Below are 15,308 nucleotides of genomic sequence, written 5' to 3'. Positions count from 1 at the left end.
GCTAGGCTACAGTCCACGGGGTCACAAAGAGTCGGACACGACTGAGCAACTTTACTTCACTTATGTGATATTATATAGATATAAATGAAAGAAAATCAATGGCTATCTTTATTAAATTATAAAACTTATTTCTTCCAACTCATTCCACTATCTACCATCTTTCATGAAATATGGCTTATATATTTAATTTTCCCTGAAGTTAGTCAAGTGGTTTTGTCAATTAACTGCAAGGTGATTCATTTATATCCATAATTATAACCAATGGGTTTAAGATAAACTAAAATTGGGACAATTTTAGAAGCTTGGCAAAAAATGCTCCAAGATTCATGTGTATGCACATCAAACTTTCTTTATGACTGAAATTATGTGTGGCAATAAAAGCACAAAGATGGAAATTTTTTCTTGATATTTTACCCCAAATGATTTCCCCATAGCTAAACTTTCTTTGAAAGCAGCTATTTCAAATTAGTTGTTAAAATGTCACCTATACCCTGAAGGGAGTTACTTTTTATATTTATTTATTCCCTAACTTCTGATAAACATATGTGTAGAAATTTAAAGCATATATATCTATCAATGCATCCTATATGAAGTTAAAACTTTTTCAGATACCTGTTTTTAACAGTAGTTGAACACATTTACCTTCTTCCTGCTGTTTTTTTGTGTTATTGTGGCCATTTTTATTATTAAAAAAAAGAGCAATCATTTCACTTGATGATCTGTGGCTTTTTGTTCTTTGCTTTTTAAAAAAAATCACAGAATAGCATATGACTTTTAAATTTTCTTAAAAAAAAAATTTAGAGTTTTGCATTCATGTCCTGGATGCATAGCTTTTCAATATCCTGATAGTCATCATGATGTCATATACTCATTAATTAATATATCAAAGTACAAAGTGAAGTCGCTCAGTTGTGTCCGACTCTGCGATCCCATAGACTGTAGCCTACCAGGTTCCTCTGTCCATGGAATTTTCCAGGCAAGAGGACTGGAGTGGGTTGCCATTTCCTTCTCCAAGGGATCTTCCCAACCCAGGGATTGAACCTGAGTTTCCCACATTGCAGGCAGATGCTTTACCATCTGAGCTATCAGGGAAGACTAATTAATATATCAATAACAGTAATCCTTAAATTAAGATTTATCATTAATAACTGATTTAGTCATGATGTAATACCATAAAAATGGGCTTCCCTGGTGGCTCAGCGGTAAAGAATATGCCTAAAACCCAAGAGATGCATGCAGGAGATGCAGGTTCGATCCCTGGGTCAGGAAGATCCCCTGGAGAAGGAAATGGCAACCCATTCCACTATTCTTGCATGGGAAATCCTACAGACAGAGTAGCCTGGCAAGCTACAGTCCATGGGGTTGCAAAAGAGTTGGACACAATTTAGTGACTAAACAACAAATATCATATAAATACATGCCAAATTTTTGTTTAGAATTTTAGTACCTATGTTTCTGAGACCTTATTGCTGAAATGCAAGATTGACTTGACATTCAAAATCAGTAAATGCAATTCACTATATTAACATATTAAAAAAGAAATACCACATAAGATATCACAGAATATTTAAAATCCAAATATCCACTCTCAGCAGAGATGGTCCCCATGAATTTCCTTCCACATTCCAACTTGTGGAATGGACCTAGAAAGAAGTAAAAGACCCAAATAACACTATAGTGTCTATACTAAAGGCTATTTTACTCTATGTAGTTAGGACCCTAAAAGATCAAACTAGATTCACTTTTATTTCTGAAAGGAACTCTAATAACTCAAGATAAGAGTAGAGCGTCTTCCTGCCTAATAGTTGTCACATTACAAACTCATGCTGACAGAAATATGATTACATTACTTTTGTACCTAAATGTAAGGTTCTGGGGGGAAAAAAAAAAGAGCATTAGCTCTACTATGCTATCTCCTTTGAGATTAATATCTTATCTTTGAAGGAAATACTCAAGAAAGAAACTATTTTCATCTAGTGCTTTAGTAAAGGTTAAGATATAATAATTGTTTAAGCTCCACAAATGTGCAGTTGTCTTCGTAATTTTATCAAGTGCATTTACATAGTGCCAGACACATATGAAAAAGTAGAATTTAAAACTGAAACCATTAAATGATATCCATTATTTCTCATTCTAGAAACTTCTGAAACTTATGGGTGACAGATTTATCAAGAAGTTCTCTTTACCAACTAAAGGAAGAACAAGCCAATCTCTGTTATGAACTGTCATTAGTAATTTAGCAGAGTTAGAAGGCAGTTCAGCCGAGTAGACAGAAAATTAAAACATGGGCAGCTCCTGATTGGAAATTTATTCATAGCAGGTAATGAAATAGCACAGTCAGGATCTCTGGTATTACTCAGAGTGAGAGATTTAATTCTGGTAACTCTGATGATGGCACTTGAATCAGAAATTATAAGTGGCGACAGGTTGTGACATATAGACAGGATGAAATAAGCATCAGCAACATATCTCTGTAGGAACTGATTCTACATAAGATCAACTTTTCCAAACAGTAAACGATAATTTCAAACATTATTCCAAGTTCTCAAAAATTATTCCAAGTTTTCAAAAAAGAGGCTTATTAGGATCATAGGTCAACCATGAACCCTTTTTATATCTACTTTTTAATGGAGTATAATATTAATCAACACATGAAAAATAATCTGTCTTTTAAAACATGAAATATAAATATAATTGCTGATTTTATCTGGATAAGAAACAAACTGAAAATTATAAACAAGTCGCTATACTAAGTATATAGTAATAGCAAGAGTTTGGATTTTCCTGTGATTATATGGATAAAACATGTAGCTCAGCTGGTAAAGAATCTGCCTGCAATGCAGGAGACCCTGGTTTGATTCCTGGGTCAGGAAGACACTCTGGAAAAGGGATAGGCTACCCACTCCAATATTCTTGGGCTTCCCTCATGGCTCAGAGGGTAAAGAGAGTCCACCTACAATATAGGAGACCTAGGTTCGATCCCTGGGTTTGGAAGATCCCTGGAGAACGGAATGGCTACCCACTCCAGTATTCTGGCCTGGAGAATTCCATGGACTGTATAGTCCATGGTGTCACAAACAGTCGGAAACGACTGAGCGACTTTCCCTTCCCTACATGCATGAAAAGAATACTCATTAGGTACAGCCACATACAAACAATGTTATTTATATTTATAAAGAATAATAATTTATATTCTGGATTTCCTATGCCTTTTTATATTTTCTAATTAACAAAAATTACATTATTACTTTTATATTGATTAGTATATTTTTTTGAAAATTGCCTGTTTCAGACAAACTCTCTACCACAGAAATATAGCTGAGAAAAGCAATAATATTTTCACATAGACAGTTATTTTAATATATCTCTTTTGAATTTGTGAAATGGCATCTTTACTGTGTATGGACAAAATGTGTTAGATGTGGAAATTTGTGAAATTTAACCATAAAACTCTTTGATACGCCTAACAGTGAAATTAAAGGATGCATACCCCCAAATCTGTAACTCTTTGGACAATAACTTGCAGCAGAAATGATGCTGTGTCTGTTTCCAGATCTAGACCATAACAAGGAAAAGAGGAGAGATGTCACACTGACCTATGCCCCAACTGCAGATCTAAAAGTAAAATAATCAACTGCCCTCATCTGGAGTCACTGCATTTTGAGCAGGTTTGTTAAGCAGCAATAAACAACCAAAAGAGCAAAGGGCTTTAATCATGACTGCTGATTATAAAAATGGTTTTCGCATTATACCAAAGCAATGTTATGTTACACATGCTATAACTAGTGAGATGGGTTTCTCTGGTGGCTCAGACAATAAAGAATCTGCCTGCAGTGCAGGGGATCAGGGTTTGAACCCTGAGTTGGGAAGATCCCCTGCAGAAGGCAATGGCAACCTACTCCAGTATCCTTGCCTGGAGAATCCCCTGGACAGAGGAGCCTGGTGGGCTACAGTCCATTGGTTTGCAAGAGTCCAACACAACTGAGTGACTAACACGTTCCAACTAGTCAGAATAGAAGGAAGAGAATGTAAAAGAAAACTATAATATATTTTCATCAGGCTAATATAAATTTTTGGTCAATAAAGATCTTAATCAATTACACCACAATATGCACTTCCCAGGTGGCACTGGTGGCAAAGAACTAGCCTGTCTACACAAGAGACATAAGAGATGTGGGTTCCATCCCTGGGTCAGCAAGATCTCCTATAGGAGAGCATGGCAACCTACTCCAATATTCTTGCCTGGAGAATCCGAAGGACAGAACAGCCTGGCGCGCCATAGTCCATAGGGTCACAGAGAGCCGAACATGACTGAAGCAACTGAGCATGCATACATTGAGAAAACAATTCAAAGATAAGGATCCTGGGATCTTTAGCATGTTACAAATTGACAAACCTAAATATTATAGAATTATTTGTGTGAATTTGGATTTAGCTTTTTAAAAATTTGGTTTTGTAGGATTTATCTATGTAGCTTAATGATGTTGTGACTAAAAGCATAAATCTACATAGAAATACTAATTCTATAAAAATTAGAGGATTTAGACATATGAAGTAAACAAAAATTTGAATTATGGAAATATATTTTGAATGAAACTATATTTACAAAAGTCCAAGCCTACATGACATAACAAAACCAAAAAAAATCATAAGAAAAAAAAACTGCAGTCATACATTATATTTACCAAAAGTAAGCACTTGATAAAGATTAATAGTTAATTCAATGAAGAAGAAAATAAGTATTAAAGTTTAAATATGTCTTAATTTCAATACCAGAAAAGTTTTAAAGACAGTTATGTGTAATTCTTTTTCCTTAAAAAACTGGATAACTTTAAATGGACTTTGAGAGCTCAAGATATAGAAAAAATATAGTATAATACATATTTTAATAAAATAAAGTATCATAACATAGAAATCCACCTAATGAATGTATTTCTTTTTAAGATTCAGTTCCACATCAAAATTGTTTCAAAACATAAAAAGTTAACAATTTAGTGTACTTCTTTCATAAGACACAGTTATACAGGATAGAGTCAACACTTATTCATCCAAATATGAACAAGAAAGCTTCATTAATTGTATTTCTCATCCACATTCTACTTTTAAAAGATTTACTCAATTATGAAATTAAGTTGTATCATAGAATTAACATAGGTTCAGTCCTTTTTTAACTTATAAATCTGTAGTATAAAAAGCAATGTTCAGTAAGATGACACAAATAACAAAATACCTTTACGGAGGGAATTGTATTAGTCCCAAAACTCTGCCTCCTTTTATAATGAAAAACCTGAGAACCAGAATGATTAATTTGTACCAGAGTGAAACTAGGCCTGGAACCCTGCCACCTGCTTCTGCCTCTTGTGTCTTTTCTCATATATTATGCTGCTTCATCTGACATGAGTGATTCCTATATGGCTATGAAATATAAAATAACGCCTGTTATTAAGAGTGAAGCAAAACAACTTCTTCCATGTAAAAGTCATCTAATTTATGTTTAAAAATTAGAATTTTTCACTTTATCCAAGTACTTGCTGAAGCATTTCTCTACTCTTTTGGTTTCCCATATGTGTTCTTATTTATTTGTGGTGTAACATCCAACAGAAAATTCATTAAATTCTTTCAGAAATATTATAAAAAAGTTAGTTAGTTATACATAACCTGACACCCTGCCACTTTTAATATACCTGAAAACATATTTTCACTTATGATAAAAAATGGATACAAATTGATAGTATTTTTTAGTTTAAAAAGTTTTATTACCATATTTTGGAATTTAGATTTAATCACTTAAACACCCTTCTAATTAGATGGCAAGTCAGAGATGTGTTTTAATCTTAAGAAACTGTTTCAACACTAAGCCTTAGTTTATTACCTGAAAGGTGGTCATAACAATAGTACTTACTACATATAAGTAGATCTGTTGTGCATAATATATAAAATATGTAGCTAATATATTTAAAACACCTGGCACCATACCTGACATATTACATACTAATGTTAGTTGTTCGTAGAGTTTAACTGCTATGAAAAACATGATACTATTAAGATCCTGCTGCAATCAAAAACATGGGTAATATTAAGATAGCAAAACATAAAGTATTTTTAGTAGTCTACTTAAAACAATGTGCATTTTTCAATTAAAAGGCAATTTTCTATGCTTAATTCAAAATGATAAAGTGTTCTTTAGATAATAAAAAAATTCACATTAAGTGTTTAAGTGGCAATATAACCAATATATGTTAAATAGCATGTGATTTGTAAAACTGAAAGTTAGTGCAACTTACCACTAATACATGTGCTAATCAAAATAAGGTAAATTCAATGTATGATAAACATTTCTCATAAAATTTTTTTAAAAAATTAAGAAATTAGATATCAATGAGAGAGTACACATACAGTTACTTTGGTAAAACTCCTTGAATTATTTTTTAAACAAATAAGACATTTCCATATTATATGTACATACCTGGCGTAGGCAAATAACCGACTATCCCATAGAACATGAGTCCCTCTAGGTCCATAATGAAAGTAACAGGACTCAGTCCCATCAAAGTTATTTAGTCCATCTTCTGAATTTTTTGAGGCATGGCTGTGTACCACATCTAAGAGGACTGTAATACCCATGGAATGAGCTGTATCAACCAGTTCTTTCAGCTCTTCAGGAGTTCCATAACGGCTGAAGGTAAAAGAGACAGTAAAAATAAGATCACTTCATATTTAAAGGAAACAACCAATTCTTCATTGAGAATCAATTGTTTACCAGAACAGTATTAGATACTTTAAATATGCAAATGTAGTATGATATATTACTTAGACACAGGTCAAAGTTGCTTAATCTTTGCTATCAGGCATTTTTATAAGCATTTAATAAAGAATCATCTGACTAATAACTGTAAATTTATAACCCAATAAAAATTCACATTTCGAGGAGGCAGATAGTAAAATTCCCCTTCTCCATACTCAGAGCTTCTGATTTCCATTGCCAAGGCTAGCTGGTTTAAGAGGCATGGTCATTCCTGTCTACATACCTGGCCATCCCTTGTATATGCATGGCTGGGGCTGGGGGGCTCTTAGAATACTTCTTTGAGTATCCTTAGTGGCTTGATTGAGGCCATCTCTACTGCACTTACTTATTCCCAGACTGGAACACCCCAAGTACCAGTGGGCCCTGTCACCACCCAAGCAGGAAAGATGGGCAGTTCACATGTACATGGATTTGTGTTAAAAATGGTTTTCTAATCTGTGTGAAATAGGAAACAAAACTCACTACCTAGAGGAAGGCCTTTTTGAATCTTTATAAAGTCTCAATATTAGAGTCAATAATAGTATCAGGGCTTCCCTGATAGTTGGTAAAGAATCCGCCTGCAATGCAGGACACCCCAGTTCGATTCCTGGGTTGGGAAGATTCGCTGGAGGAGGCAGAGGCTACCCACTCCAGTATTCTGGCCTAGAAACTTCCATGGACTGTATAGTCCATGGGGTCGCAAAGAGTCAGACACAACTGAGCAACTTTCACTTCAAATCATAGCATCAATTTTTGCCTTTTAAATAAGTAATCATACTTGTGATGAATTGATTTCTGTCTCTCTTCATCATGACCTACTGCACTATCTAATTTGGCTCCTTCCAAAAGCTTTAGGGGCTTCCAAGATGGCACTAGTGGTAAAGAACCAACCTGCCAATGGTGGAGACATAAGAGATGTGGGTTTGAACCTTGGGTCGGGAAGATCCCTTGGAGGAGGAAACGGTAACCCACTCCAGTATTCTTGTCTGGAGAATCCCATGGACAGAGTAGCCTGGTGGGCTACAGTCCATGGGGTTGCAAAGAGTTGGATACGACTGAAGTGACTTAACACATACAAAAGCTTTAGATTTATCTTATGACACTCTACCCATTACTCTTCTTATCCTAGCTACCTGGCCTCTTTTGCCACTCACTGAAAAGCATGTTCAATGAATAAACAGCCCTAAAGTTTTATTCATTCATTCATTCATTCATTCTACAAATACTTATTAAGCAGTCTACTGTGTGCCATGAATTTTGCTATGTTCTGTGATTCACTAGTGAACAAAATAAATATCACTGGCCTTATGGGATTTGTTTTCTAGTTGGGTGATAGGAAATAAATAAGCAAAATATGTGGAATATCAGATAGAAGTGACTGCTCAAATGAAAAATGAAGCCAGGCCACTAGTGGGAAGGGAAGGTTTGCTATTTTAAATAAGGTCATCAGTGAAAGCTTTAAGACTAAGGCAATATTTGGTTGAAGATAAGAAAGAAGTAGGGAGCAAGGCATGCAAATATCTAAAGGAAGAGTGTTCAGAAATAAACAGGCATTGGAGATGGAAATGAGCATCTGAAGAAGAGCAAATGCACTAGTGTGGCTGGAGTGTAATGATCAAGAAAGAGAGGACTCCAGAGACTGTCCAAGACCCAGATAACGTGAGGCCTTCTGGATCAATGTACGACATTTGGCTTTTATTTCAAAAGAGAGCTGAAAATTGTTAGAGAGTTCTGAGTGACATGAGAGTGACATGATCTGATTTTCATCTTAAATAGCTGACGTTGGGTACTTTGCAGAAAGTAGTCCATGTGTGGAGAAGAAAGCCAGGGAAGGAGGACAAGAGAATACAGAGTGACCCATTACAGAGCTAATGAAATGACTCAGGTAAGAAGTGGCAACTCGGACAGAGTGGTAGCCATGGGAACAGGAGAAGCAGAAAGATTTGGGATATATTCTGAAGTTACAGGTGGCTAGTTTTCTGATAATTAGAGTGTAGTGTAGACCATACAGGGAAAAGGCAGGTATAACGCAGTCGGCTTAAGTAACTGAAAGACAGAAATGTCATCTATTGCATTAAGGAAAATAACAAGAGAAGAAGGTTAGAAGATAAGAACAGAAATGTAGTCTGGAACAGGTTAAGTATGAAATACATACTAGGTATTCCAACCTCAAATAGACACGGTATGAAGTTCACAACAGAGGTGAGGACTGGGGACTTCAACTTGGTGGTTGGCATATAAAGTGTATTTAAGCCATAAGAAAGAATGAGTCTTAATGAGACCCTAAAGATACTTCATTTAAATACAGAAGGGAATGGAACCAAGGGCTGAGCACTAGGTGGGCCCATCTTTAGTGGTAAGAAAGAACAAAGGAAATAAAGAAGAAGCAAGAAAAGACGTGAGAAAAACCACAGTGAAGTTTCATATTCTGAAAGCCAAGAAAAGAAAAAAAGTTGAAAGAAGGTGTGAGTAATCAATTGTGCCAAATGCTGCTGACAGGTCAAGTAAGCTAAGAACTGATGATTGACTTAATATGTGGAGGCCATCAGTACCTTATATAAGAGCAATTTCAGCAAAGAGGTGGAGTACCTACTTGGAATGAGCTCAAGAAAGAAGAGAAGTGGAGGAATTAGGGACAATAAGGACAGATAACTCGTTCAAGGAGAAATCCTATAAAGAGAAACAAGTAAAGGGATCAGTATCTTTTCTCTATGTCTGGAATGCTATCTATGTACTCCCACTTCACCTTCCCCCCTAGATAACACTCCCTTTTTAAGATTGAAAACTGTTTATCTCTTAATCATGTTTTAAATCTCAGTTGCAACATCAGTTTAGATCTAATCTAAACTGGTCAAACCACGAGTTCTATGCTATCCGAACAATTTTCCATCTTCTTCCTAGCTTTTATTACAAGTGAAAATCATAATATATATGATTACTGGATTTCTGTCTAAGATCATGGCGTCTGGTCCCATCACTTCATGGCAAATAGATGGGGAAAAAATGGAAACAGTGACAGACTTTATTTTCTTGGGCTCCAAAATCACTGCAGACAGTGACTGCAGCCATGAAGTTAAAAGACGCTTGCTCCTTGGAAGAAAAGCTGTGATAAACCTAGACAGTATATCAAGAAGCAGAGATATCACTTTGCCCACAAGGACTATATTCAAAGCTATGGCTTTTCCAGTAGTCATGGACAGATGTGAGAGATGGACCATAAAGAAGGAAGAGTGCTGAAGAATTGATGCTTTTGAACTGCGGTGCTTGAGAAGACTCTTGAGAGTCCCTTGGAGAGCAAGAAGATCAAACCAGTTAATACTAAAGGAAATCAGTCCTGAATATTCATTGGAAGGACTGATGCTGAAGCTCCAATACTTCAGCCACCTGATGTGAAAAGTTGACTCATTGGAAAAGACCCTATGCTGGGAAAGATTGAAGCAGAAGGAAAAGGGGACCATGGAGGATGAGATGGCTGGGTGGCAATACTGAATCAATGGACCTGAGTTTGAGCAAACTCTGGAGATGGTGAAGGACAGGAAAGCCTGGTGTGCTATAGTCCGTGGTTAACAAAGACTCGGACACTACTTAGCAACTGAACAGCAATGACAGCTGGATTGATGTTTACAAGCCACCGCACTGTAAGCTCCATGAGGCAAAGTTGGACGTGTGCAACTTGCGGTCATTCAGATCAGTACCTCTCCAACTGCACAGGACCCTCTGATGTTTTTCTGCTCAGACAGTCATATGCCTTGGATTTCAGCCTGGGAAGAAGGACATTTCTGTGGGTAGTATAAGTCCCACCAAGGGCCTTCTCAGTTACCTTCCTACATAAGTGAGCCTCTTTCCAGAAAAGGATATGAGCTCTAGCAATAAAGGCTTCACTAAGTCAGTATTTTCTGACTAAAGCTTAGCCTCCAAACATGACAATTTCAGCAGGCTAACTGGATTTTCTGTACCAGAAATCATTTCATGAAAAGCAATGTTAAATCAGGCTAGTCTCTAAGGTTTGATGAGAGAAAAATCTATGATCTTAAAAGAAAATGCTCAGATTTTATTAACTCTGTTAACCCTAAAGTAGGTCATAAGACATCATATGAAATACAGAAATTCATTCCATTTTTAAATTTTTTTGTTCACATAAGAAAATGGATATCATGTCCTTCATTTTACCTTGAAGCGGCAAAAAAGCTTGTGATTTGGTAACCAAAACTGGCATAGTAAGCATGTTCCATGATTGCCATCAACTGAATGCAATTATATCCTGTATAAGCAAAGGTCAAATAGAGATTAAAAGCCACATATAAAAAAAGTAATAAAAAAATACATAAACACAGCCCCCTGTTTAAAAGGCATTAGGTTTCACACATAATCTAAGGTCTGGTCATTTTAAAAAGTTCTACTACTTTAACATTTTTTTCTTGTCTGACCTTCTAACACGAAATTGGACAGTTAGTTCTTGAGGGTTATAGTCTAGCTATTTGAAATGTCTTCATTTTAACAAGTAATAAATGATATGCAAATATACCCTTAATTTGGATTTAGAATATTAAAGATGACAATCTGCATATGCTAAATTTCAGTTGCACTTGTAATATTCATTTCGAAGATTATGAAAGCCAAATAAAAGTAACTGATTGCATGCCATATACATTATTTCATCTTTTTCTTTATATTTCTCTTATTTCTAGCCTAAGATATACAATCAAATCAATTTTTCTAAAAGGTGGCTTGTATGAAGCCAGCATTAATGCTTCCATTTTCCACTTCCATTTCCATTTTTAGGTGTTTCTAGCACCTAAAAAATTACTCTACAGTCATCCATGTGTAAACCTGTGTGCACACACACACAAGTACACACACATACATCTTTCCTTGCTCTATCTGAAAATATTTTGCTTTAACTCTAAATGAACTGACTCAAAAAGATAGGTATGTCTTCTTAAAAGTTCATAATACTTAAAAATACTTATTAATGTGTTTTTAATGTAAGCAAATAATCAAGACTAGAATAAATTTGGTCTTTTTAAAAAACTAAAAAAATCTTTTTCTTCAAAGAAAAATTTGGTAAAATTTTCAAATATGATTTGACTGTCTTCTGCACTGTACATAGAAAATATTCCTATTCTGTTCTCAAAATCTAATTCATGTTAGTATAACTTCTTGTGCACATATTTTAGTACATAATTAACACTGGAACAATTATAAATTCACATTCAGAAGTAGGGATTCATAAGTTTAAAGGACAACATAAACTCCATGATTCAGAATCTGTTGAGACGTTATTACCTTTGGCTTTGCTGTTAAAAAAGAAACAAATTCGTTCTCTCAGTTTAAATATGTGTGTAAACTATTTCTAAACATATGTCAAGTATAATACTTAATAAAAAATATAGAGTTTGTTGTTTATTTCTCCATTATGTAATAAGTATTAATCTTATGAGCAAATATCAACTTATATATTTTATTATTCATTTTATGTCATTAACCATTCCTAAACTTATTTAACAAACTCCAGGAGACGGTGAAGGGCAGGGAAGTCTGGCATGCTGTAGTCCATAGGGTCGTAAAGAATTGGACATGACTTAGTGACCGAACAACAACAAAATTATTTATGGTGAGAATACTGGACTACGAAATTCAAACACAAAGAAAAAGAAAATGCCTGTTCTGCTGAAAGTTCTGTAAGATATAGGTCATAAACAATTTATTACAGTATGAGATGAGAGAACATCTCAAATATAGCAACCTTAATATAATATCTATTAAATACAATTCACATTAACTTCTCCATACATTTAATTAATTATGGTTTCTGGAACCTGACCTCACCATCTCAGGTAATCAAAATACCTATATAAATGAAAACTTCATCATGAGAGACTTTCCTCTAGCCAAAATGTGGACTGCCTATTAGAAACAGACTAATTAAATGTAGTTTATCTTTCTGCCTAGCTACCGGAACAGGTGCTAATATGCTGTGAAACGATGAGAAAAAAACTTATAAAAAGATAACAGACTTAGAGCATTCCCAATCAATAATCCAACACTCTACTATTCACTCTCTTGTTTGTTCCCATGAAGACAGGGCCTGTCATTAGAGTACAATATACAAACATCTAGAACAATGTGTCTCACACAGAAAGATGCACCATAAATATCTGTCAAATAAGTCATCCTAACAGAAGCTATATCTACAGTGACTCTGAAACAAAATGAGTTCCAGTTACTTACAAATGTAAGATCTTTTTCCCTAACGGACTAAACCGAACAGGCTATAATCAATGACCACTTAAATTGATACAAATTCTCTCCTGCAGAAAAGTAATTATGCTTATGTATTTATCTACAATTTTGGAAGCCATCAATTCACATACTTAAAATTGAAATTGGAATAATATCTTGAATTCTTATGTTCTATCTTTATTCCATTTCTCTTTTCTATGCTATCACTATTACAAGGCAATTTGAGAAGCCTAAAATAAAATGCATTTCTATTACATATTTAATCTCTTAACACAAAAAAAAGACACTTGCAATTAGCTTTTCTAATAAGAGAACAGACTCATTAAAATTTTATCTGAATAAAAATCACAGTTATTACTTACCAAGGTCTTTGATTCTTGGTAGTACATTGCATGTAAAATGTTTATAAGAAGCTATTTTTCCTTCATAGGAAGAAATTCCCACGTGAGATTCATAAATTCGTAGACCTTTTGGCTTCTTTGGTTTGGAATGTTTAAACTACAGAATATTAAAATTACATATAGAATTAGACCAAAAATGCAGATATGACACTAACCAATTAAGCATGCTAAATGAAATGATGAATTAACTCAAACACTTTGAAACTACTTTCACATATGAAAGGCACTGTCTACCTCCATTAAAATTTCTTTTGGGAAAAAAAATCCTTTTTAGGATCATGGTAATAGACCTATTTCAAAACAGAAGTCATGCAATGACTTATGGCTTCTCACTGACTGAAGATGTATTTTGAGCCTAAGCCTTAGAGAAAACATAAGAACTGTGAAATGAATATACAATTATTAAATGCAAAGTGTTTATCAACAAGCTTCAATAACTTAGAGGACAGAAAATTGAGCTCAAAGATACTTATAACTCTTGTCAGTAAAATCCTTAAAAAATTACTCCAATTAATGTGAAACAGATAGCCAGCCCAGGTGTGATGGATGATACAGTGCGCTCAGGGCTGGTGCATTGGGATGACCTTGGGGGATGGGGTGAGGAGGGAGGTGGGAGGGGGGTTCAGGATGGGAACACATGTACACCCATGGCTGATTCATGTCAATGTATAGCAAAAACCATTCAATATTGTAATGTAATTAGCCTCCAATTAAAATAAATTAACTAAAAAAATTACTCCAATTAATACATTCTGAAAAAACATACATTCACGAGACATCTTCATTGTTCCTAAGGACCCTGATTCTGCTTCAGACCCAAATAGTGAGAAATATTACACCACTGGAGTCTTCGATTAGTTGAAATTTTATTTTAAATGTTTAAAAATCATTTTAAAAATGTTTAAATCCTTATCGGGTAGTACACATAGATTTACTGTTCTGCCCTACCCCTATTTCAGAAACATACCCTCAAATAAAAACTCACTTTTACATTTTATTGGCTATAGATGATGGGCTCTGATATATGTATAGCAAACAGGTGCACTATGATGTAAAATATTAAATCGGTGGTGAAGAGAGAACTTAAACATGACTATAAAAGTTATAAAAGTAAAAATTAATTTTCCTAGGAATATTGGGCAAGCATTATTTAAAGACGTGTTGTTCTCACTTTATACGAGTATTCTGGATCCCAGTGTATCCAATCATAGTTCACATTACTGCCTTCACGAGTCACATACTTTGCCCACGGTGAAATACGGTATAAGATTTCTCCACTTTTACTCCTGATAACAAGCTAAAAAGAGAACAAGATGTTATTGCCTTAAAATACTTCCAAAATCTAAGCTAATGCATGATAGTCTATGAGCACTGTGACAAGGAAGGAAAGGAGGAATGAGCTTAAGAATCTACACTGCCATCCAGATGTGTGACTTTAAGGATGTTTAAATTCTATGAACCTTGCTCTCCTCATCTGCCATGGTATATGATCCTTAAAGTCATTTCCAGTTTGAATATTTTATGATTCTCTGGCAATTTCCATCATTGCCAACCAACCATTATAGTAGTTAATTACAGTAAGCATAGAGTAGATAGTAAAAAGACATGAATATTATTGCAAGCTACTGTCAATAAATCAATCAACAGAAGGAACAAATCTTACTATATTAAAAAAAAAAGGTGATGAGTTATATCACCATCTCTTCCTTTTTCTTTTCATAGCAATTAATGATAACGTTTTCAAGAGGCTAAAGGAGAAAAATGGGTTTTGATTAATAACTGCATTATATAGACAAACACTACCTTTCAAATATTTTTCACTTTTTACTTCTTATACACCTTATTCCAAGTATGCTTTACCATATGAAACCAAACATTTT

The 15,308-nt window shown here is 34.6% G+C and overlaps 1 protein-coding gene across 1 annotated transcript in view; it reads right to left on the bottom strand.

The window, feature by feature from the left end:
* Nucleotides 1-15,308, bottom strand: part of GBE1 (1,4-alpha-glucan branching enzyme 1) — a 284,621-nt gene that overhangs the window by 125,720 nt on the left and 143,593 nt on the right. The window contains exons 4-7 of the mRNA XM_020916466.2: nucleotides 14,600-14,725; nucleotides 13,390-13,525; nucleotides 10,955-11,045; nucleotides 6,467-6,676 (exon numbers count right to left, since the gene is read on the bottom strand). Of these exons, the coding sequence (XP_020772125.1) occupies nucleotides 6,467-6,676; nucleotides 10,955-11,045; nucleotides 13,390-13,525; nucleotides 14,600-14,725 (563 nt within the window). The remainder of the gene's footprint in view (nucleotides 1-6,466; nucleotides 6,677-10,954; nucleotides 11,046-13,389; nucleotides 13,526-14,599; nucleotides 14,726-15,308) is intronic.

This window comes from Odocoileus virginianus, chromosome 25, assembly GCF_023699985.2.
Source record: "Odocoileus virginianus isolate 20LAN1187 ecotype Illinois chromosome 25, Ovbor_1.2, whole genome shotgun sequence".
NCBI classification, from domain to species: Eukaryota; Metazoa; Chordata; class Mammalia; order Artiodactyla; family Cervidae; genus Odocoileus; species Odocoileus virginianus.
This window is presented reverse-complemented; position numbering and strand designations above follow the sequence as displayed.